The sequence below is a fragment of the Ceratotherium simum genome, chromosome 23 (genome assembly GCF_057802395.1).
Source record: "Ceratotherium simum simum isolate JZ-2026a chromosome 23, ASM5780239v1, whole genome shotgun sequence".
In the NCBI taxonomy this organism is placed as follows: Eukaryota; Metazoa; Chordata; class Mammalia; order Perissodactyla; family Rhinocerotidae; genus Ceratotherium; species Ceratotherium simum.
The window spans coordinates 37,549,935-37,574,670 of record NC_141922.1 but is presented as its reverse complement, the minus strand read 5'-3'; the positions used below and the strand labels follow the sequence as shown (position 1 = coordinate 37,574,670).

The 24,736-nt window shown below is 43.0% G+C and overlaps 1 protein-coding gene across 5 annotated transcripts in view; it reads left to right on the top strand.

The window, feature by feature from the left end:
- Positions 1-20,728: 20,728 nt before the first annotated feature.
- The window catches only part of GRHL2 (grainyhead like transcription factor 2), a 160,175-nt gene continuing 156,167 nt past the window's right edge, over positions 20,729-24,736 (top strand). The window contains exons 1-2 of one of the 5 annotated variants that reach the window (XM_087447571.1): positions 20,737-20,865; positions 20,981-21,068. In XM_087447571.1, coding sequence (XP_087303697.1) covers positions 21,049-21,068 — 20 coding nt within the window. In that variant the 5' untranslated portion in view covers positions 20,737-20,865; positions 20,981-21,048. The other 4 variants (XM_087447570.1, XM_014788095.2, XM_014788094.2 and 1 more) reach the window with 4 other exon arrangements.

Here is a 24,736-nt window from a genome sequence, read left to right as displayed (position 1 = left end):
GGCAAGCATGGCAGGGCCCAGTAGTGTTTGTCACCAGACCTGTTTATGCCCCTTGTAATGGAAGTGATTTACTTGAATGCACATAAATTAATGAAATATGAATGAGAAAACAAAGAGAGTTGTTTCTATGCAAACTAAATTGAATACTTTGGAAAGACTCCATTGAGGCAAGGTTTTTTAAGTGAAAAGTATTCTGCACTCAGGTTGCCTTGCAGGGGTCCGACTTGAGACTAAGATGGCGTTCTTCCTAGGCGCTGCATGCCTTGTTCTAGGATGGCAGCAGTGGGCAGGATGGGCACATGTGGCTGAGGCAGCCACGTGCGTCACCAGAGCCTGCTGGACGGTTGCCTCCGTCCAATAAGTCAGGATCTGGAAATGAACACTGTGTGGACTTCACCTTCCCTCCTTTTGCGATAAGATCACCTGGCTGGAAATCACCAAATCTAGAGGACGGGAGAGACTCTCAAGGGCATCTGCTAGGTCCCTACACTTTTGAGGATCTACTCCAGGTCCTGCAGTTGAGTAACCCACTGACTAAACTGATTCAAACTTTAAACACCAGCTCCAGTTTTCCTCTGCTGCCCCACGGATAGGCCCCCCTTTCCCCCATGGCTTTTCCTTTTGGTTTTCATGATTTGGAAAGTGCCCCAGGATGGTTAGGGATGAGTCAAACTCAACCAAAGCCATGTTGTCTGGACTCTAATCCAGACCTCCTATTTCAAAATGTTGGATAGCAGGGAGCACAGTCAGCTGACATTCCTGGATGGATTCCCAGCTAGGTGCCAAGGCTGGGGGAGGCCTCCACCTCTCCTGAGTGCCTGTGTAGGGAGCTTCCCAGAGACTCTTTGACAGGCAAAATGAATAGACCCGGCAGCAGCCAGCTCATTTTCCATCTGTACTTCACTATAGGTATAACTGCCCTGATAGTCAGAAGGGATCTTGCAGTGGGCCCTGTTGTCTTTGTTTATCTGGACTGTAGTCCTCTTCCTAGCATGCGGTGGGGATCCTACTTTGTCCCATTGGATGCCATTTGGTGGGACTATAAGTCAAGATGGGGCAGGGGGCCATTTGACCAGAGCTGTCCAGTTAGACGCCTTCTCCCTGGGATCTGAATCTTGAGCTAAGGGGCAGAAAATGGTGTGACAGAATGCCAAGGAAACCATCAACTTGTTTCTGCTGACTCAGAACCTGAAAGAAGCCATGGTTCTTGTCCCTCCTGAGCCTGGATATTCGGATTTCTCCTTGATTCTGTCAGCTATCCATGTGTTTCTATTGAAACGTGTTTCCGGTTAAAGTAGCCAGGGCTAATTTCTTCTGATTGTAACTGAAGAATCTGAAGGACATAACTCATAGCAGTGCATGTGTGTGCGTGTGTGTGTACACATATGCATTTTGCCCTAGAAGAACAGCCTAGATCTGTGCGTTTTCATAGTCAATCATACAACAAATATATCTTCAGTTTACTACATACATTTCATTTCACTAACATCTAGGCCACTGAGCTAGGTACAGAAAACAGAAAAAGGAGTAAGATTCAATACTTTTCTTCAAAGCTGTATGTGGGGTGTATATGTGTGTGTTTAGCCAGGAGAAAAACCACACAAACTTACTACACCATGTTTTAGTGGATACTGACTGGATTATCAGCCCAGTCCTTCTAAATTGGTGGTGGTAGTTGGTGGAGAGCAGGCGGTTGATGGTAGCTGTTTGTCCTGCATGATGCTGCCTGTCTGGCAACAACTGATTAGTCTGCAGGGTGAACACCTGATCTAATCTGGGCCAATCACATTTTTCTCCTAGGAACGTAGAATGGGGATGGGGCAAGAGGGGTGGGAGGGGAGGGGAGAGGGAGAGAGAAGGGTTGAGAGAAAGATGGAGAGAGTTAGTCAGTTTCCTCCACGTGGCTCAACCCTGAAAACTTGAGCGGAAAGGGAAACTATCTTCCACCCGTCACGTGGATGAGTAGCAGAGCAAGATAGTTTACAAGAAAGAAGAATGAGTGGACCACCAGAGAGATTCCAAGGTGAGAGGCAGCCAGAGGGTACTCTGGGCTCTGTGGCCACCCAGCTGCTGGCCGCAGCCCCTTTTTGAGACCTGGCTGCTTGTCTGTCTTTGGATTCTGTGTGACCCCTGGATCCTGATAATGGAGTCCTGCTTGCATAACCAGCTCAAGTGGGTTTCTGTGCTTGCAACCCAGAGTCCAAACTAACACAAGCATAAGTTCCAAGTGCTGGGAGAATTCAACCTGCAGAATGACATTCTCTAGGGGTGAGAAGAGGCTAGAAGGCTGCTTGTACATAGGAGGTAGCATTTCACTCCTCTTTCATTAGAGCCACAGAATGCTCACCTTTCCTCATGCCCCAAATGCTATCTCAGGTCTTGTATTTCACATTGTACCACTCCATGGAATCCTCTAAGTGAGATTAGTCAAGTTCTACTTCAAAATGGAAAACAACTATTTACAGATGTAGGGACCTGTTTTTGTATTTAGGGTAACTACTCTCAATAAACTTACAGAATTAAATATTCCAATATTGGCATATTACACTTCAGTTGCCACGTTGTACTGCAGTTCAATAGCTTCCATTTGTACGTTTCATGAACGTAGAACATGTTGCCACCATAGATTAAGATGTGAAGCAACCCTGTCCTTCACAAGGACACCATCAGAGGTCACACTTCTGATGAATTTTACCAATGTAGGCTTATACTGCATAGAACGTAAAACCAGATCTTCTCCTATCACAGTTGCCTAAGTGTTGTTGTCTAAGTTGCCTAAGTTGTCTAAGAATTCTTTGGTCCCATCTAAATTCTCATTCATACCATTCATCAATACAGCTAACTGGAGGGTCCTGTTCTTAACCGTGCTTTCATCAATAGAACACGCCTTTAGTGATTTTACAGTGACCTACCTGATTTGAAAATTTGGGAAGATAAACTGGACATGTTGTTTTGGCTTCTCAATGCCTTTCTTTCTCTTGAACAAAGTCCGCCTGCAAGGCGCATGGGTTTTCCTTTGCTCTCCCACACGTCAGTCTGCAGGCCTGGGATCCGGTGGGGACTGGGCACTGCAGTTCAGGCTGCAAGCCCGCTTCGGCTCTCCCGTTAAGTTGTAACCTCAAGCATGCCTCTCTCAATCAGAAACATGACATTTTGGCCTCCATCTTCAACCTTTATTTTGTTTCTCACCTCGTTTAGAACCTAGGTGGGAAAAAGGAGTGCAATATATTGGGGGCCTCTTCAGAGACCCCAACAAACCATTCCTCTAATTTTTCTAGTCCTATCTTGCACGTGCTGAGTTCCAGTGTTTCCCAGTTGCTGGTCAGGGAAGACGTATTTTGCTACATTCAATAGATACTTTTATAAACTCACCATCTGTAAACGGTTTAAACGCTCTGACATCAAATTTATCATGCATTTTGTGGCAACTTCACTGACTTTATTCCCGTGTAGGAACAAAGCTTGAAATGTCTATCTTTTCCAGTTTGGTAATGCTTTCATCGTGTATTGTCTCATTTAGCCCAGTTCTTGTTATAGATTTTTATGACAATTATGAATTTGTGTTTTTTAGATACAGTCATTCTTTACATAATAAACATAGCAATATTCTTTATTTCCATAGAGAAATAGACTCTCTCACAATTTTCTTAAAATATATTGGTGGTCCTCTCAGTCTAAATGTTTTTGTCCCATTTATGATAAAGGTATAAGAGCAGAAAAAATGTTAGAAAAATAGTAGAAGAGTGATTAGAAATGGCAGCTGAGATCCAGGATGATGATTGCAGAGACATAGGGCGTAGTAGAGGCTGAGCAAATAGGAGGATCTATCCTCAATTAGGGCCATTATTGTCATGTGGGCTTAGTGTTGCCAGATCATCTGATTTTTAAAAAGAAGTTGAAGTCAGATTTTTATGTGAAATTTCACTTAAAATTATTTTTAATTAAAAAAATACTACCTCAATTTAAAAACAAACTCACTGAGCATATCAACAAAATACATTCTTTGGTAGAATCCTCCCAGCCCCCGAAGGGCTGCTAGTTTGCCTATTATCAGAGGCAATAGGGAGCTTCTGAGGTGGTTGGGCATAGATGGCTACATGGATTTCACGGATACATGAAATCTGTTGCGGGGAGGATTGGGGCCCCTCACAGGGACAGGCTGTCTTCCTTTCAGAGGGCTGAGGTGCCCGGAGCAGGGAACAGAGGGGGTTGGGATGGTGGGCTGATGCTGGTTAAGGACCTATTTTGCATTTTCCTGGGGCAACCCAGGCTGCTGGTGACTCACCAGTGCTCTCTCCGAGACTCCACGCTGGCAAATTCCACTCTCAGACTTTCTTTCCCTTAATTTTTCTTTCCCCTCTCATCTGCCCATTCTTACTGCTTCTACTTTTTAAGTCAGAGAAGTTCAGCTTCAGCTCAGGTTCTGTAGACTGGTGGATACTTGGTAAATTCCTACCAACTGAGGGACACATCTCAACAGCCGGAACAAGAAGGACACAATTAATTAAACTAGAAAGGCAAAACGTCTGGAATAAAGTATAGCAGCCAGGAAAAACAAAAAAGGCTTTTAACTACTGTGGAGAAAACATAATCCTTAAAGAATCCAAAATGAAAACTACTTTTTATAAGAGACATGTAGAATACTTTAAGCTCTCCTGTAAACCTGATTCGATATTCTGAGACGCATACACACCTATATGTTACACAATATCCTCACACATTATATTACTTTCATGAGCCTTTTGTTTTAATAAGTTGTACTGAAAACAAGTGTGTGTGTATTTTTGAGTACATTTTTATGTTTATTGATTATTTGTATATCTACTTTTTTGGAATTGTTTATTCAAGTTTATTGGCTCATTTTCCATTGGATTGTCTTTTTCTTATGGATTTGTGGAAATGTTTCTCTTTCTTTTCTAAGTTATCTTCTGAAAAGTTTACTGTTTTACTTTTCACATTTAAAATTACAATCCACCTGACATCAATATGTTTTGGGTGAGGTAGGGGTCAAGTTCATTTCTTCCTTCCTTCTTTCCTTCTTTTCTTAATTTGAATATCCTATTGGTCCGGAGTCATTTATTAAAAAGACTGTCCTGTTCCGACTACACTGCACATAGCTTTGTCATAAATGAAGATGTGTCGGTCTGTTTTATCCATTAGTTTTTCAAGTTTTTGGTTTTTTTTTCTTTTAAGCTTTGAAAACTACCCATATGTGGTTGGTAGCCTCCAAGATGGCTCCCATGATCTCACTTCCTGAGAGTCACACCCTGATGTAGTTCCCTCCCACACTGCACCAAGATTGGTTTGTGTGACCAACAGAATCTAGCAGAAGGGGTGGTATGTCACTTCCAAAATTAGGTTATAAAAGGTGCTGAGGCTTTAGTTTTGTACATTTTCTCTCACGCTCTTTCTCCCTCTCTTTCTCTGCCTGTCACTTGTTCTAGGGGAAGCCAGCTGTCATTTCTTGAGGATATTCAGACATCCCTGTGGAGAGATTCACATGGCAAGTAATTGAGCCCTCCATCCAACAGTCCATGGAACAATCACGTGAAATTGGAAAGAGATCCTCCAGCCTTCAGATGACTGCAGACTCGGCTGATGGTTTGAAGACAATCTCATGAGACACTCTGAGCCAGAACCACCCAGCAAAGCCACTCCTGAACTCCTGACTCTCAAAAACCATGTGAGATAATAAATGTTTGTTTTTTTAAGCTGCTAAATTTTTGGGTAGTTTGTTACACAGCAATAGATAACTAATACGCCATTGTTTCATTTAAAAAATGCTTACATATTCAAAAATACAAACAGAACTCCTAAAACAATTTCTTCTTATGAGTTGCTTCTGTTGAAATATCAAAGGCACTTTTAAAATTTTTTGTAAGGAAGATCAGCCCTGAGCTAACATCTGTGCCCATCTTCCTCTATTTTATATATGGGATGCCACCACAGCTTGGCTTGATGATCTGTGCGTAGGTCTGTGCCCAGGGTCCCAATCTGTGAGCCCTGGGCTGCCAAAGCGCAGCACATGAACTTAACCACTACGCCACCAGGCCCACCCTCAAAGGCACTTTTAAGGCAGAGGATTACCTAATAATTAATGCCTTAAGGTCATAAAATTACAGGTAGCTCTGACTTTGAGCACATCATCGCTACAGAAAATATGTGGCAGCAAGTGACAGAATGAGAAAAAAACAAGATTAAATCCGAGATTCCAAGATAATTTCCGTGGGTCCTTCCTTCTGGACAATTTATGATTCTAGTGGAGGCCTAAGAAGCCTATCTCTTTAAAACTCTTAGAATAAAGAACAATCACCTTTCTTCTTCCTTCTTCCTCTCTCTTCATTCCTACACCAGTCTTAAGGAATTTAAGTTAAATTGTTTTAAATACCAGCTGGAAAATGCAGTGAGTATCTAAGACACAATGTGCAGAGCAGTATGCCTGGTGCACAGAGTGGATGAAGGTGAGTGTTAGCAGGTAAGACCAAGAAGAGTGAGTTGATCTTCTTTTGCTCTTGGTCCACAGAGCTGGGCTGAGCAATACGTGAGTCTCCATGGGCTGGCCTCATCACACCAAGGCCCATGCGCTCATCCTCTCTGACTCCAGAGCCCGACTGTGAACCTGCCCCTGATAATTCCTTGGGCTCCTTTGTTTCTGGGGACCTACCTGGCTTTGGGGCACCTGTTTTCTCATCCAGTTTCTGCTCCTTTTGCTTTCTTGTTTTGGGCACCACCTGATATTTTGGGAAAAGAATTCTCTGCTGCAAACTTGGTCCTTAGGAACTTCATCCCCGGCTTAGTCCTCACCAGCTCCCAAGCAAGAGTTTATCATTTTGCATAAATAGCATATTTTCAAGTTGAATGCCCCCCAACACACACACACACACACACACACACACACACACACACTTACCAAGCTCTCACCCACCCATGCGCCACTGGAGGATGCAGACCCCAGCTGATTCCACCTGCTGGTTCTTAAAGCCTTGTCTAAAGCCCCCCATACCCATCTCCACCTGTCCACTCCCTTCCCTGCAGCCTGATGGCTAGACAAATACAGAAACTGAGTTCTGGATTCTGTTGCTTTTAAAAAAAATTCTGCTTATGAAAAAAAATGAAACTCACACAGCAAGTAGAGAGAACCGTATAATGAATCCTCATATCCCCATTCACCCCAATTCAATAATTATAAAAGGTTTTGCCACATTTGTTTTATCTATTCTTCTTTCCCTCCTTTTGTTGAATTATTTTAAAGCAAATTTCAGATATCATGTCATTGCACCTCTATATATTTCCATGTACATTTCTTAAAAATGTGGCCAATTTCATATATAACCATCATGTCATTATCACATCCAACAAAATCAAGAATAAATCTTTGACACTGCCTAACACCCAGTCCATAATCAAATTTCCCCAATTGTCTCAAAAATCTCTTTTAAAAGTTAGTTGTCTAAATCAAGATCCAAACCAGGTCCACAAATTACATTCGGTTGTTTGTCTTTTAAATCTATTTTAATATAGATTCCTCCCCTCCCCCACGGCACAATTTTATTTTTATGTTATTGACTTATTGCAGTACTTATCTGTTTCCTATAGGCTCCTAAACATTCTAGATTTGTCTGTTTGGCTCCTTGGGCTGTCATTTAACTTCTTTCCCTGTCTTCCTTATTTCCGGAGGCTTGATTAGACTCAGCTTCATTTTTTAGGCAATAATACCTCAAAGGTGGTACCACAGCCTTTGTCATTGCAATACCTCAGAAGGTCCACAGTGTCTAGCTGTTCTACTTTTAGTGATGGTAAGATTGATCCATGGCTTTAGGTGGTGACCACCTGATAGCTCATTCTAAAGTTTCCCATTAACCATCCATTATATTAGTTTCATCCATTGATAATCTCAAGTGAGTTTTGAAGAGGAATCTCTGCTACATATGTGGTCCACTGGTTACAATTTGCCTACAGCAATCCATTATACTTCTTTGCCCTGAAGCCTCAGGAGAGATGGCTTCCACTCGTGGCTGTATCTTCAAGCCCTAGACAAGTGCTTCTCAAACATTAATGTGCATATAAATCTTGTTAATACGTAGATTAAATTCAAGGAGACTGAGATTCTGTATTTCTGACAAGCTCCCAGCCAGCCCTGGTGGTCTAGTGGTTAAGATTTTGTGCTCTCACCACCATGGCCCGGGTTTGTTTCCTAGTCAGGAAACCACAGCACCAGTCTGTTGGTTGTCATATTGTGGCTACTGCCTGTTGCCATGATGCTAAATTTACCAGCAGAGTCACCAATGGTGGACAGGTTTCAGTGGAGCTGACAGACTAGACAGACTAGGAAGAAGGACCTGGGCACCCATTTCCAAAAAGCTGGGCCACAAAAACCCTATGAATGGGGGAGCATTGTCTGATACAGCCCCGGAAGATGAGAGGATGGTGCAAAAAGATGGAGTAGGGTTCAGATCTGCTGTACACAGTGTCTCTAGGAGCCAGAATTGACTCCATGGCACTAATAACAAAAAACAAGCTCTCAGGTTCTTACAATATTCCAATATTACTGGTCTGTGGCTCCACTTTACATAGCAAGTGTATCTCTAACACCTAATATCCACATCCCACAGGAGCCAGAATGAGCTACAGGCCACTTAGACATTTTCAAGAAACTCTGATAACTGCCAACTGGTTCTAAGAATCAGGGAGGACATCTGAACTGGGCAACACCACAGAGCTCTCTTCCTGGCACATTTGGCCTCTTCCAACCCGGAAAACTACTACTTGGGGAACACTCATGGCCTCAGAAGGCCTGCTTCATACGGCTTCTGCCTCCAATGCCCAAGCCCCTGACAATCCCCTTCCTGCTGGGCTGGGCCACCTAGACCTAGCCTCCTCCTCCCCTCCTAATGCACATCTAAGCCTGAAGCTCTGCAACTGGAGTTGGAAAAAGTAAAGTGAAAAATATACTTTGCTCTTGTTGTGTCCAAAACCTATTATACTGAGAAGGGCATGGACCAGTATGTGCCACAGAGACCTGCCTACTATCTCCAGAATACCCTGGAAAAGGCTAGGGCTCCTTGCCAGGACCACCCAGGAAGAAATGAGACCATGTGATGCTGAGGAGGGAAGAGGCTGTACCAAGACCAGGGTAGATAATAAAAGCAAATCATCCCTGTCAGTGACTGTCACAGATGATTGCCCTAGATATTTTGCTGTCTGACTCTCAATGCTCCCCACTAGCTTCCACTTGCTCTTATCTCTTGGCTTGATATCTTAGATCCACTGCCCAGTTCTAAAATCTCCTTTGGGCCCACTTAAGCTTTAAGGTCCCTCCAAATACCATTTCTAGTATTTTTGATCCACCTCCCAATTTTCATTCATGGATTTATGTCTCTGCTCATACTTGTGATTTGGGGGGTCTCAAGCCTTGGACAAGGACAGTTCACACCAGTCTGTACCCCTGCAGACCCCACATCAGGCCACACCCAACTCAGGTCTCCTTATGCAGAAGACCAGTGGGAATGGATTCAGGCGATTGGAGTTAGATTGGGAGATATCTCAATTGGTAGATTAGGTTGCCGTATGTGTGTACTGAGGAATTGCTGAAGGGTTTCAACTGGAGAAGGGACAGTTTCATGATATGAGGTTATTTGACTATGTTTTTCCAGGCTGAGATATTTTCTTTTCTTTTTTTTTTTTTTTTTTGGTGAGGAAGATTAGCCCTGAACTACCATCTGTTGCCAGTTCTCCTCTTTTTGGTGAGGAAGATTGGCCCTGGGCTAACATCTGTGCCCATCTTCCTCCATTTTGTATGCAGGACACCTGCCACAGCATGGCTTGATAAGCAGTGTGTAAGTCCGCGCCCAGGATCCGAACCTGCAAACCTTGGGCCGCCAAAGCAGAGTGCACAAACTTACCCACTATGCCACTGGGCCGGCCCACGACACATTTTCAAGAATATATTGAGGCATCAACAATGTGCATGCCTCATTAAAAATCTCAGAGAGAACATTCTGTTCTGCTGTGGCCCCAGCCATGGTCTCTGGGTTCTCATTTTGGCATGTTCCCTTGGGTAAATGTCATCTCTTCTCAGTCTATTTATAGTTCGTTTAGACCATCAAAGCAATAATAGGGAGAAAGGCTCTGATGATCAATGGGATACAGGAAAAGCGTTTTTATACAAGAGTGAAAATGAAGATGGTGGTATTAATATTCCATAACCGCCCTCTCATTCTCTCCATCAACCCTATTTGCATAATTTCCTTCAAGACCTTGCCTGAAGTATTTTTCTTCTGTGAAGACCTTCCTGACTAAATCTACCACATCTGGATACAGGAAGAACTTCTTCATGTTCAAGGCTAGGAGGTGGCACGGTACAGGCTTTGAAATGAGACAAATCAAGATTTGAATCCCAGATCTGCTACTTACATTATCCAAAATGAAGGTCAAAATTATCATCTGTATTATGAAGCATTCAGTACTGTGGTATCACTCTGAATTTTTTTTTTAACCAAACGCCAGTCTCCCACTACTTTCTTGTTAAGGTAACCCTGATTTGTTCAAATATTGAGTGGAGATTCCTTAATCTCATGGAAGGTGGATCCAGCTCCCTGATCTGTATTGGTCATGTGACCCAGTTCTGGCCAATGAGAAATAAGGGGAAGTCTGACGGGTGCTTCTGGGAAAGATTTTCTTCCTTGAGGTGAGTGCCCTGTCTACCTTCTTCCTGCTTTTAAACTTGGTTGTTTAAGGACATGATACTTCATACTGTGAGAGGTGAACAAGTGCAAAGACACTGACCAGCACTCTCAGTTATGGAGCTGTCAATCTAATGCCAGCCTTTGCCTCCCCCTGTTTGAGTCCCAGACTTCTTAAAATGCAGGAGAAATGAACCAGTCTTGGGTAGAGCCCCTCCTAGCTGGCTGCCCTTCGGTTTGCTGCTGAAAGCATTCTTGATAGCTATAATTATCTACGTCATAGAGTATTGTTGAAACTTAAATGAGGAACCCAGTTCGGCTCCTGGAATATAGAAAGTGCTCTATAAATGCTTACAGAATTCATTTATTTTCTCAACATTGCTGATGAAGTGCTCAGTTTGATGTCTCTCTCAGTTGAAGTTCCTCAACCGTGGAATAGTTATAGAATGGGAAGGATGCTCATGATTCAGAGTATTTGTCATTTATTCATTCCTCAAATATTTACTAAATGCTAGGTATGGTGTTAAGCACAAGGGATTACAATGATGAGCCAATAACAGGCATCATCTCCGCCTTTGTGGAGCTTAGAGTCTAGTGGAGGGGGATGGTCAATGATCAAACAGCACACAAGTAAATGTGAGGTGAAAACTGTGATGTGTTTCCAAGAAGAGGAACATGTTGCTACATTAATAAATAATGAGAAAGGTATCTTCCCAATATACCTATCCCTAACCTGGGAGAGCCGAAGAGGCCTCCCTGAGGACAAGATGATTGAGCGCTGATCTGAGGGCAAGTTAGGAGCTAGTCAGATGAGGGAGAAAAGAGAATCAGAGTTTTAAGGAGATAGAAGAGTAAATGCAAAGATGCTGGGCAAGAGGGAACATGATGTGTTTGCAATCTGTACTTTAATTTCAATTAATTTTATTTTGATCAAAATTGTATATATGTATATATACCACATATATGTATAAAACTATATACATAGTTTTAAAAGTCAAATAATTATATTGAGTAATAATATTGAAAATAATATTATTGAAAGCAATCCAGGCATTATTCCTCCCCACTTTCCAATCCCACTCTTTTTTTTTTTTTGAGGAAGATTGACCCTGAGCTAACATCTGTTGCCAATCTGCATCTTTTTTTTCTCTCCCCAAAGCCCCAGTATATAGTTGTAGGTCCTTCTAGTTCCTCTATGTGGGATGCCACCTCAGCATGGCTTGATGAGTGGTGTAGGTCTGCACCCGAGATCTGAACCGGTGAACCCCAGGCCGCCAAAGCAGAATGTGTGAACTTAACCGCTACGCCACCGGGCCGGCCGTCCAATCGCACTCTTAAGAGGCAACACTTTTTCATGATTTGAGTTTTCTTTGAAAAACTCTGAGATTTACTTCCATATTTCTAAATAATATGCTGATTGGTTAACCCAGAACACAGGTCCAATTTTTTCTTTCATGCCTACCCCCACCTCAGGGTTTGGAAGAGCTGGATATTCACTTTTCTAGCCACCCTTGCAGAGAGGGGTGACTGTGTGACCCAGTTCTGGCCAATGAAATGAAGGCATAGACGAGGCTTCTAACCTCAGCACTTGCACAGCTTTCCTGGTAAATGACATAGCTGAGGCTGGCACCACCCCTTCCCTTCTTACTGCCTGAAGCATAGATGTCATGGCTCAAGTTGAAGGGATCATCTTCTGTCCACAATAAAAAGGCTAGGAGAATCTCAGAGATGTCACGACTGAGCCTTAGGACCAAAGCAAGCGGCTGCTAACTTTCCGACCATTTTTTTTTTTTTAATTTTTTGTTTATTGCAGCAACATTGGTTTATGACATTGTAAAAATTTCAGGTGTACATCATTGTACTTCTATTTCTGCATAGATTACATCATGTTCACCACCAAAATACTCATTAGAACCAACCGACCATTTTTTTAAAGTGAGAAAAACAAAATCTTCTTTTTCTAAACTACCGGGTGTTTTTTTTTTTTTTTTTTTGGTGAGGAAGATCAGCTCTGAGCTACCATTTGCTGCCAATCCTCCTCTTTTTGCTGAGGAAGATTGACCCCGAGCTAACATCTGTGCCCATCTTCCTCTATTTTATGTGGGATGCCGCCACAGCATGGCTTGATGAGCGGTGTGTAGGTCTGTGCCCAGGATCCAAACCCACGAACCCTGGGCCACCGTAGTGGAGCGTGGAACTTTACCACTGCACCCCTGGGCTGGCCCCTCTAAACTACTGTTAATCAGCCTTGATGTTACTAGCAGCCCAAAGTGTTCCTAGCTGATGTTTATGTTGCGAATTCTTGATTGAGGGGTTTTAGGCAACAACTGCTGACTTTCTGTTACAGTAGATGAAGATTTAACTCTTTCACAAACTTCCACTTCCTCCCCACCCACATGGCACAAGTGTCTTCCTCCTTCCACCTTCTCAATTGAGTTTTATTACCAGTTTTAGTAAATTATCATTCAGTAATTCCATTGTTATGATCATGTGAATATTATTCACTGTTGAGCCAAGTATGTACTAAGATTAATATGACTATATTTCCATTCTTGTACAACATTTTTTCCCCTGGAGCTACTGAATGCCAAATATTTGCTTAGTTTTCTCTGTACCTGTTACTAATACTTCCCACACCCTCAAAGGATTTCTCAATATAATTTTGCACAACGTTAAATTTAATAGTTGGATTCCACCTTCCACCCCCACCCAGAGACCTCTGTTGAAAGAGTTTAGCTGCTTTCTAAGCCTGATACAAAGCCATCACTCTGACTTCCCTCAAACTTTCTCTTCTGTTGGCTCCCGTTTTCTGAATCCAAAACTCAGTTTCTTGGTCCTTGCTTGTTCTCCTATGTCTTAATGGAGCACATCACCCAATATCTTTCTGAGAAAGGGTGCATGAGAGGCAATTTTTGAGACCTTGCATTTCTGAAATTGAATTTTATTCCACTTTTATACTTCAGTGGTAACTCATCTAGGCATAGAATTCGGTATTTAAAGGCATTGCTTTCTAGTATCTTCCAGCTGGCAGTGTTGTTGAGAAAGCTAATGCAGTCTGATTCCTGATCCTTTGTGTCTGTGCAGTTTCTCTTTGCTCGTTTCATTTTATTTTTATTCTCTGGAAAGGTCAGCCCAGAAATTTGATGATAATCGCTTCAGTTTACATCATTTAGAATCCAGTGTGCTGAGCACTGGGTGGGTCATATCAATCAGAAGACTCATAACACTTGAAATCTTAAAAATCATATTTTATCTTTTTTCTAATAATTCTCTCCCCACCATTTTCTCCATTCTCTCTTTCTGAAACACTTGCTAGTCACTTATTAGACTTTCTTGAGTGATTCTGCAATTTTCTTATCTTTTCTCTTTTACTGTCTATTTTGCTTTTTGTTCTACTTTCTGGGAGGTTTCCTAGATTCTATCTTCCAATATGCCACGAAAGGCTCTACTTCAGATTTTATATTTTAATATCCACAAACTCTTTTTGATTTTCTGATGGTTGTTTTATTGCTTTTAAATAGTATGCTATTCTTGTTTCATGGATGCAGTGTCTTCTCGTATATTAATTATATAATCCTTATCCTCTCCCTGTACTATCTGCTTTCCTCAAAAATCACTGTTTTAGTTACACTTTTGTTCTGGGCTTTATACTTCATTTTGGAGGCTTTTCTTAAATGTCTATTGATACCTGTCCTCATGCTTATATTTAAGAACGTGGCATAAAAAGCTTATTAGAAGCTCTCTTTGTTGACTGATGGATTTTATTGAAAAGAGATCTGGTAGAGAATAAGTTTCCTTCCTTCCTCCCTTCCTTCCTTCCCCCCTTCCTTCCTTCCCCTTCTTGCCTTTACTTTTCTTTCTTTCCTTTCTTCCTTTCTTTTCTTCTCTCCCTCCTTCCCTCTCTTCCTCTCTTCCTCCCTTCTCTTTCTGTCTCTGTCTCTCTGTCTTTTTCTGATTGGGGAATATCCACATGTCAGTATCTGTACATCTTTTCTCTAGGACTTCATAATTTATTCAAAGAAAGATCCTCTCATCTCCTACCCCTGGGGAGAGGCATGGGTGGTGGTGGTATAAACTTGGCTTCTGGCTCACTAACCTGGGTGGAGGAAAGTAGGAGACGGTATCTCACAGATTAGCATATGGCCTTTCACTTACTCTCCTTGCTATAGGTCCAATGCCTCACTCCTGATGGTTCCCTTGATGTACCCAAGCCTGAAGTCTTCCTGGTTCAATTTGACTAGAATACACTTTTATCTCCTGCCAGCATGAAAGAGGGGTGTTACGAGGTGAACTGTGTCCCCCCTAAATTCGTATATTGAACTCCTAACCTCCAGTACCTCAGAAGGTGATTGTATTTGGAGACAGGGCTTTTAAAGAGGCAATTAAGGTAAAATGAGGTCCTATGGTTGGGCCCTAACGCACTATGACTGGTGTCCTTCTAAGAAGGGAATATTAGGACACAGACGTGCATGCTCACGGTGAAAAGACCGTGTGAGGACACAGGAAGAAGATGGCCACCTGCAGGTGAAGGAAAGAGGCTTCAGAAAGAAAACAACTCAGGAAAACCTTCATCTTGGACTTCCAGCCTCCAGAACTGTGAGAAAATAAATTTCTGTTGTTTAAACCATACAGTCCGTGCTGCTTTGTCATGGCCGCCCAGGTAAACTAATATAGATGGAAGCTTGATTATGCTGGGTGGAGGAGGGGACCTCCCCTTTGAATCAGGATTTTGAACCCATCCCTCTGGTTTCAGCCTTACCACTCACTCGCACCTTCAGTGACAACTGATACTTGATTTTCTGTGCCTTTATGAAGTTCCACTGGCTAAATAGGCTTGGTCCTCAGAGTCTACAGATGCTCAGGTTCATCTCTCTCAGCCTGACTAAATCAGCTCCTACTCCTTAGTCACTTTCCACTTTCCAAATTTTGTTGTCATCTTTAACCTTCTTATCTCCTCTCTTATTCTTCTCTCAGTGGGATGTCAGCAAGAAGTACAGCTAAAGACATGTATTCAGTGTACCATATTTTAACAGGACCATGCTTTCTCCTAAGGAGTTATCAATGGCCAACCCAAGCAACAAAAATGTTCACTATCCTGAAGGAAATATGCAAACCTCAGCTGGCTGCTAGTTAAATTTCACACTGCTAGTTCAAGAGCCTTCATGGAATCTGTGTGTCGATCCAAATACGCATATTCACGCAACCATGACAAACAAGTGGCCCCCAAATGCAAGGGAACTGCCATTGAATGCTCAGTTAGTTAAGTTATAAATCTCTACGTTGACTTCAAATTCAGGCATTCAGGTACATTTCATTCTTTCCAAGGTTTCTTCTTGGGGATGATAGCCAATGGAACAACTTAGTGTTTTTGTACTACAAAACAACCCAGGAGATACCACCTGTCATTGGCTCCACAGTAGATCTGACGACAGACCTACCATAGTGGCCTTGTGTATAATGACATGCAGTGGGCAGACAAGCATAGGCAGACTCATTTGTCTAGATCTGTAGCCCTTAAGACTACAGATATTTCTACCCAAATGCCACAGAAGTGGAATCCTTCTCCCCAAGTCTCACTATAAAAGACTTGCCATAATCAAATAACAATTTAGCATCAAATACTAAACTTTTTACGTTAGGAAAACAAGATCAGCCATCATAATAGATGCTAAAGACCACTACTAAGATGATAATAGCCATAAACAATACTATTTTTCTTCCCCGGGGAATTTAACTAAAACTTTAATCTCATGCATGAAATAATTTAGTCTAAAAACAGTACTTTCCTATCACCAGCTCTTTTTTGAAAATTTACTTTGTTGCTGCCACCTAAAATGACCATCAAATAAACTGTGCCAAAACTCCCTAAGTCTATGATGAATACTGTGGCAGATTTCAGGCTCATTTTTTGGATTCACTAACTGCTCCAATTAAAGACAATGGTCAACCATTATATAAACTAGCACTAGGTTGGGAATGGAATAATCCAGACAGGTAAAATCCACTTCTTACCCCATGGTCACTGAAAGTTGTTGGAAAACTCCACGTCCAGCATAATTTAGGATGATGGCCTTCAATTGCTAAGGATGTGCTACGTTTTCCTGTCAGGATACTGTACTGGTGTGTTTCACACTCTAATATGCACCAGAACAACCTGGAGGGCGTTTTCGAAACACACTGCTGCCCATCTCCTTGAGTTTCTGCTTCAATAAGTCTGGGGTGAGTTGGTGAATCTGCATTTCTAGCAAGTTCCCAGGTAATCTCATGTTGATGGTCCAACCAGGAACAGGGACCACAGTTTGGGAACCACTGCTGTCTTTAAGTGTTTATGGATAAAGATGTTTGGAGAGAGAATAGGACATTCTTATGATGAGTGTGGCAGCAATTTTCATATTCATTTACAACTCTTCTGCCAAAAGCAGAATCAACTAATCAAAGTTGAGTCGTTAGATGTTGGAGAGAGAGAAAGGAATCTTGACCATCATAGACCAATATAAGGAAAGGTTTGATCATAAATGTTGTTTTGTTTGCACAAACAAATTTGGGACAGTTTGGTAAAAGCTTCTGGGTAATTTTGGAAATGCCTTCAGATTAAAGATGACAGATTGACTCACACTTGTTTATCTTCATTGTCTCCTGAAAAGGACAGTAAAGGAACATAAAAAGATAAATCCATAGGGACAAAGAAGATGGAGGAGGGATCATCTGCAAAAGATATATATCAACACAATTCTGGAAGATGGGGTGGATGGAAGAGTGGAAAGTGGTCTAACTGGAAGCTTATTCTAATGTTGCCCCAGAGGTCAGCACAGAAACAGTTCAGTTATCCTACAAGACCTCAGAGTAGCCTAGATCTTGGAGATGCCAGAGATCATCAAAGGGAGATGCTGATGAGAGGCCCCAGGATCCCAGAGTGAAGGAGAGAGGCAGCGGGCTGAGTGAACGTGGGCGTTTGGAGTTGTTAGATCCTCAAGCCCCTGTTCCACTCCTCGCATCCAGGTGATTACTCCAGCAGGAGAAACAGGAGAGAGGCTTGCACACCAGCCACAAAGAAGGGCAAGAGTAATGCACTTACAAGAAAGAAAAGAATGTGCAAGACTGCATACTAAGCAGTGACTCGCCCAGACCCCTTCCCCTCAACTGCTTCCAGAATATTGGCAGCCAGGTGAATGTCCCCTGAGGCAAGAGGTTGCAGATATTTCTTTTGAGAAACTGAAGAGCCTGAAAAAAAGATCTCTAGTTTCTGACAGTTAGGGGATCTTCCTACGGAAAGACCAGCTCTCACTTGATCACCATACAGCAAGCCCACCCATGAGCAAGTGCCCTCCCTCCCACTCCTACACCTCACTCTTAAGTATGAATGGAGTCAAAGGTTTGCAGACATTTGACGAAAGCCTCCAACGTGAGGGGACTAAAACAAATATATGGGAAAAGGGAAGCAGAGAGAAGGTAGGAAGCAGAAGAAAACCCTCAAAAGACAGAAGAAATTTACTGCAACCATGACATAATCATAGAATTCTATTTAAAAAATAACAGAAAACATGAAAAGAGCTCTTAGGATAGCTGAGCTAAAAACTTCAGTAGAAAGTAAAGTAAGGAAATAGTCCCTAAAATAGAAGAAAAGATGAAGAGATGTCCAACAGAAAAGAACATTCTAAGATTAATCCAGAAGATCCAAGATCCACCATCCAATTGAGAAGAGTTTCAAAAAGAAGTAAGAGTGGGCAATAATTGGAGACTTACCATGTGTGTGATAGTGTTCTAAGTGGCTCAGGTATATCGGTGAGGTAACTACTATTACCATCCCCATTTTACAGACGAGGAAACTGAAGCACAGCAAGAATAAGTGACTTGCCCAAAGTCATGTAGTAGAGACAAGATTGGAACTCAGGCAATCTGGTTCCAGAGTTTTTATGTTCTTTACTTCCCTGCTAGGATGAGAGAAAGAGAGAGAAAATTTCTCTCCCCAAGAAGAGAGAAAATCATTAAAGAAATATTTCAAGAAAATTTCCTGAACCGGACATAAGCCTTCAAATCGAAAGGGCATAATTATCTGCCCAGCAGATAATTATGAAATTTCAGAATATTAGAGATAAAGAGATTATTCTACAAGTTTCCAGAAAGAAAAATTCCAGGTCACAAAGGAATGGGAATCAGGAGGGCACTGGAATTCTCAGCAGCAATACTGGATGCTAGAAGATAAAAGAGCAATTTTTATAAACTTTTGAATGAAAAATTTCAACTTAGAATTCTCATCTCCATCGGAACAGGAGGACAGTGGACTTTTGGAGGGATGTTTCCAGGGGGGAAAAATGGAATTGATTGTTAGATCATTTGGAAAATAAATTTGATAGTCATGTGATAGATATGTTGTAGAAAAAGTATCAGGATGTGTACACACCAAAGTAAATAGATAAAAGGTTTTATAAGAAAGACCACAGCCATAGTATACTAGTTGGCTCTGTTGTGACTAGTATTTGCACAGTCATCGACTACTTACTACCTCCAAACTGTGAAAGAGCTATATTGGAAGAATGGCAGAAGGGAAAACTGGGTGGGATGTGAAAAAGCTAAATCCATATCTAAAGCAACAGGGGGTCAAAGCACAACATCTAAATCGATAAGTCAAGAGATAGCAGTATAAATTATTTAGAATATGGGAGATAAATGACAGAAGAGACAGCTAAAAGCGGAATGTGGTTGCCTCTAGAAAGGAGGTTAAGAAGGTAGAGGAGAGGTGCGTACTGTATCATCTTAAAATATTATATTATTCTTAAAAAGTAAGTGTGTGTGTTTATACTGTCTTTAAAAAGTAAGAATAAAATTAGAGTGAAAACATGGAACAAGCAAACCTTGTTTCATAATGAAATTTTCAGGAAATATCTGATCCGTGAAGATTCAAATAGAAGTTGTTTCAACTCTGGCAATGTAGTATTAACTCGAAACAAAATATGGTAAGCTTTTCATGCCCTCCTTCATTTCCACAATCCATATGTACGGGCTAGATTCCTGTCAGAACTTCCACAAATACTCTCTGGGAGCAGCGGTTATGAATTATACCTTTGCTAATTCGTGTTGTTTCCAATCAGAAGAAACAGAACCACAAAAACGTCAGTTTCATCCTGAATTGTTTCCGTAGCAACCATATTAAGCTGGAAGGATAAAGCACCTTTGTAGTCGCTGCTTCTATTGAATTACAATGTAAATGTTGATGCCTGCCTGGAAACGTCAAATGACAACAGGTTTATGGAACGGATTCAGCGGTTGTTTGCAGCTCTGGAATCCCAGGCTGTAGAGACGGAAGAGGTGCGCCTGGGCCATCTTAGTGTCTGTTCAACCATATCTCCTCACCTCATCAAAACCACGCCACTCTCCATCTGCCAAGCTCATGAAAGGATGCTAACCTATTTGAAAATCTGTAATCTACCTAGTATCTTTTACACATCGGGACACGAAAAGTGTTTATTGTGGATAAGAATGTTAAAAATTCAATTACGCAACAAACCCGTCAATCTTTGTGTTTTGCCCCCACTCTGAGCACAAAGTAAACTTCAGTTCTGTACTCTCCCGACACTGTCATACAGTCCCCTTAAAGTGGATATTAAAAGCCTTGTGGCTGTGCTGCGCATTTGATTCCGGTTGGCTTGGGATACCTGCGTTCAGCTCTCCTTAGTCCTTCCGTTCGACCCACAATCCCTAGTGGTTGCAGGTGTTGCTTTTTTTCCTGGTTCCTTCTTTCCCTCCAGGCACCCCACCCCCACCTCCCACCCCCGGCCGGCCTCCGGGAAGAAAGAAAACACAGCGTGAAGTCTACTCGAAGCACTGACCCTCAGCTCCCACGGGTTGCCACAGAGCTGCAAACGTGCCGCCGCTCCACTCAGGTAAACTTCGGAATGAGTTACCTGCACTTGGAGAAGGGCCTTACCTGAGCGCGCCTCTGCCAATGGCAGCTCACCTGAGGGAGCTCCGCAGCCAATCACCGCGCAGCTCGTCCCTCGGGCTTGTACCCTTTAGTGAAAGAATTCAGCTCCTTGCGAGAAAGTTACCTGTGGCCGCCCAAGTCCGCCACTTTCCGCTCTGTGGCTGCCCATTGCCACCATCCAGGAGGACTCCGCGCCGCCCGGCCGCCTCCGAGCTCGGGCCCCATGTGAGGGGCCCCCCCTTATCCCACCTTTCCGGCTAGGTGAGGGCGCGAGCGGGCGAGCGAGCGAGAGTGGTGAGGGGGGACGGAAAAGCAGAATTACCTGTAGCTCTTGTTCTGCCATCTCGGGCGCTCTCACACACCTTCACCTGCACAGACTTGAAAGTCCAGTTTCACCAGAGGCTGAGGCTCCAGGAAAAGGGGAGCGAGTTCATTGGATCAAACATGTCACAAGAGTCGGACAAGTAAGTGGATCACACGCGCCGGCTGCTGCTACTACACTTTGGGCTGATGGCAACTGGTTTGTTATGTTTTTGTTTTTGTTTTTTTTTTTTAAGTTGCTATTGTTGATATTTTTTTCCTTCTTTTTTCTTTTTCTTTTTGGTGTATCCAGACTTTCCCAGATTATGTTTCTATCCTGATTAAGGGAAGAAACCCTACAAGTATGTGAATGTTTAGTATCCACTTTGGGCCTTGATAGTAAAAGTAGGTTTTCCTCCTTCCTTCCTCCCTTACGAAAGATCTCAGCTCCCATTTCTCAGAACGAATACTTGGATATTGACAGAGGTTTTGGTAGATGAAACGGGAGGCTGTTATGCCCCGGTCTTTTAGTTGCTCCACCGCTTCAGGGTTCTCGGGCCATTTGGAAATTCAGCTGAGTTCCTTCGATTTGTCCAAAGGGCCTGCTGGAAAAGCGGGTCTTGGCGGCTTTTGTGTGAGCGTAACAAAGAGCCTTTATATTGAAGCAGAAACGGCCATCTTCCCGCACTCGGGCAGGAGAGTGTGCGTGTGTGCGCGCCCGCGTGTGCGCCCCCGACGGGAGGCGAGGCGCCGGGGCGGCCAGGAGCGGGGGTGTCGCCCGGCGCCGGCCCCCGCCCCTGCCCCCGACTCCCCGGCTCCCGTCCGCCGCTGCATTGTTTGGCCACCTTACGCAGGTGCGGGAGGACAGGGCCTTTCGGAAATGAGGGGAATTGATTTGAGGGCCCGAGTTTGCGCCTCCGAAGTGCGCAAGGGGCGCCTGCAACTTATCGATTCGCCCACGTCCGGACGGCTTCTGCGCGCCCCTGCGAGCCCGCGGCCTTCCGCGGCCCGGGCGCCCCACGCTGGAGGCCGCCAGCTCGGGCGTGGCTCGCGGGACTGCGTGGGTCGCGCCGGGCCTTCCTGGGGGACTCTCGGACGGAAAGGCGGGGGCCCGGGGCGGCGGGGCCGGCTTGCCGCGCCTCGAAGGGCGAGCGGGGAAGCGCGTCCTTCCCGCCCGGGACGGGCACTGGACACTCGCCGGGTTCGACGGCCTGCGCGGCCCGAGTCGCAGGGAGCCAGGCCCGGGTCCAGTCGCGTCCAGGCGGCCTCCCAGCAGGCCTGGCCCCCGCCTTCGGGACGGCTTTGTGCTAGCGGAGGGAGGTGGGGCCGAGGGCGGGAGCGAGAGGGAGCCGGAGGTGGGTCCCGCGGCCTTTCTTGGGATTCGGTGGCGACACTCCCTTCCCCCTCCTTTCGGGCGCGCATCGGGCTGGGAACTGGCAGCGTCCCGTTGGAAGTGCGTAGGGGCCCCCTTTTTGCTTTCTTTGCTAACTTTACCCTGGTTTTGTGGCCACCCCAAGGAGACCTTCCTGCGGGTGTCTCTGCCGGGGCAAGGGCCGGGCACCTCTCCTGGAGAAGTGGCCGGGACCGGTCCCAAGCTGAGGGACCCTGAGGGGGCAGCGGGAATGTCCTGCGGACCTGTCCACGGGTGGGCGGGAAGGACCATCCTCAAGTAAAGCCGCTGGTAGGATAGGCGTATCTAACAACATACGTCGTCGTACTCATATGCAGAAATCCACCAGATATTAGCACCACGTTACCCACCAACGAACAATTAACTGCGAGCTACAGAGCGGAGGGGAGGAACTAGTGTTAACAAACACCGGAAGAGGGTAGGAGTGGGGTAGGGGTAGAAGGGTGTATGGTTGTGTGAGTGTACCCCGACTCCCACCTCAGGTTCCCTCTGGAGCCTTTAAGAAATCACTACTCGACTTCGAAAACTTCAGTCAGCCAAAAGGCGAGGTGACAGCAGGTTTTTTTGGTTTGTTTTGATCTTCGTGTCAAAAATGGTTGCAAATCTAGTGAATATCGGATAAGATATTGTAATTCTTAATTAAATCACACAATTAATATTTGTTTGCATTTCTTAGTTTTGTGATACAACGTGATTCAGATGAATTCAGAATGCAAACGTGTCGGTTTTTATTTTAACCGGTTATACTTAGCACCAATAACGACTATTTATTTAGTATTGAAAATAAGTTCTGAGCACTAGCAATCTGGTTTCACTGCGATGCATTACCTATTTTTTATGGGTAATAACTATCTGGGAATACGTATACTTACACTTAAAGAAAGTAGCTTTTATCTAGTCATTGTTTCCAAGACTTAATTTTGTATTCTGGGAAAAGTAATACTAACGATACCCGTCAAAAGAGCGTTAGATTCCACTTTCCTCTCTCCGCTTGGGCTGTTGAGAAATGCTTAAATTAATCAATGATTTGGGGATCATTTTTGGAAATTTTAGTCTAGTTTTCTTAATGTTAATATTCTAATGGAGAACTGGCAGGTGTCGGCCTAGCTTTTATGGGCCTAAAGCTTACGCAATTGTGTATTTTAGGAGGGATGGGGGTGTGGGCTCTAAGAAAAAGAACATGTTGCTGGGGCTTCCTGCCAGAGCAGAGGAGGTCGCTGAAGCTGGAGCTTTATCAAGTGCATGGTAAATCTACCTAGGAGGCCTGGCTGTATTTTCTGGAAGTAACCTAAAAGAATACGCACAGATATTTTTCCATAAACACATCAAAGTGTAGGTAATCTTTTGGATTGCATACGAGGATAATTCCAATTAGCAAGTCTGGACTGAAGTAGCATCATCTTTCTATGGTTGTGGACTTTTCAGATTGTGTTCTGCAGTGTTGATGCTATCACTAATTAAAACAAAGTTTTTTAGGACAGTTTGTCTTTGTACGTATTTAAAAATTCTCTGCTCCTCCTTTCTTAAATTTTATGAAGATTTGTGATCTTTGTCAACAAGCATGTGTATTCTAGCAAGGCAAAGATAGATTTAGAAATTCTTATTTTACTGCCAAAATATATAAAATATATTCAGAGAGAATATGATATATAAATATATGTTACATATTCATTTATATAAATATGTGTATATAAAATATAATTATATATAAAATACATATTCTATTCAGTCTGAATATATTTTGTCTATATGATTTTTAATATATATCATTTTATTTGATGCTCACAGGTGTTTTTCATTACATAAATGTGTTTTCTGACAGCACATTCAGATAGGTATTATAGGAGAATAGAAAGATGTATAAGATGGGCCATGTCCTCAAGGGGCTTACACTCTAATGGAAGGTGAGTCATGAACAGAGATAATTTTAATTAAGGTAATACCTGATAAGTGCCTAAAAGTTACAGAGAAAATACAATACTATATTTATCAGGTCATGGTATATCAATCTCACTTCTTCCTACTCACCCCATTTTTGCCTAGGAAATTACTTTTAGTCATTTTGTGTGTTTTATCTTAAGGAGACCAGCCATCACTCTAGAAAGGAAACAGAAAATGCCCAAAGTTATAGGTACTTTATGTGGATAACTTTTCAAGTAATGGGATGAAACATTTTAGTTAGACTTTCTACTCTTTAGTTTTATGAATGCATATGTTTGTTTCCATTTGGCTATATAAAATATCTTTTAAGATCACAAATATTAAGAATTAATCATATCTTCCTCAAACCAGTAAATATACCCACTTACTTATTCAGCAAATATGTCTTGAATACCACGATATACTGGGCATTGATCCTGGCATTGAGATTCACTAGCAGATAGAACAAAGCCCGTGCCATCATGGTGTTTACATTATAGT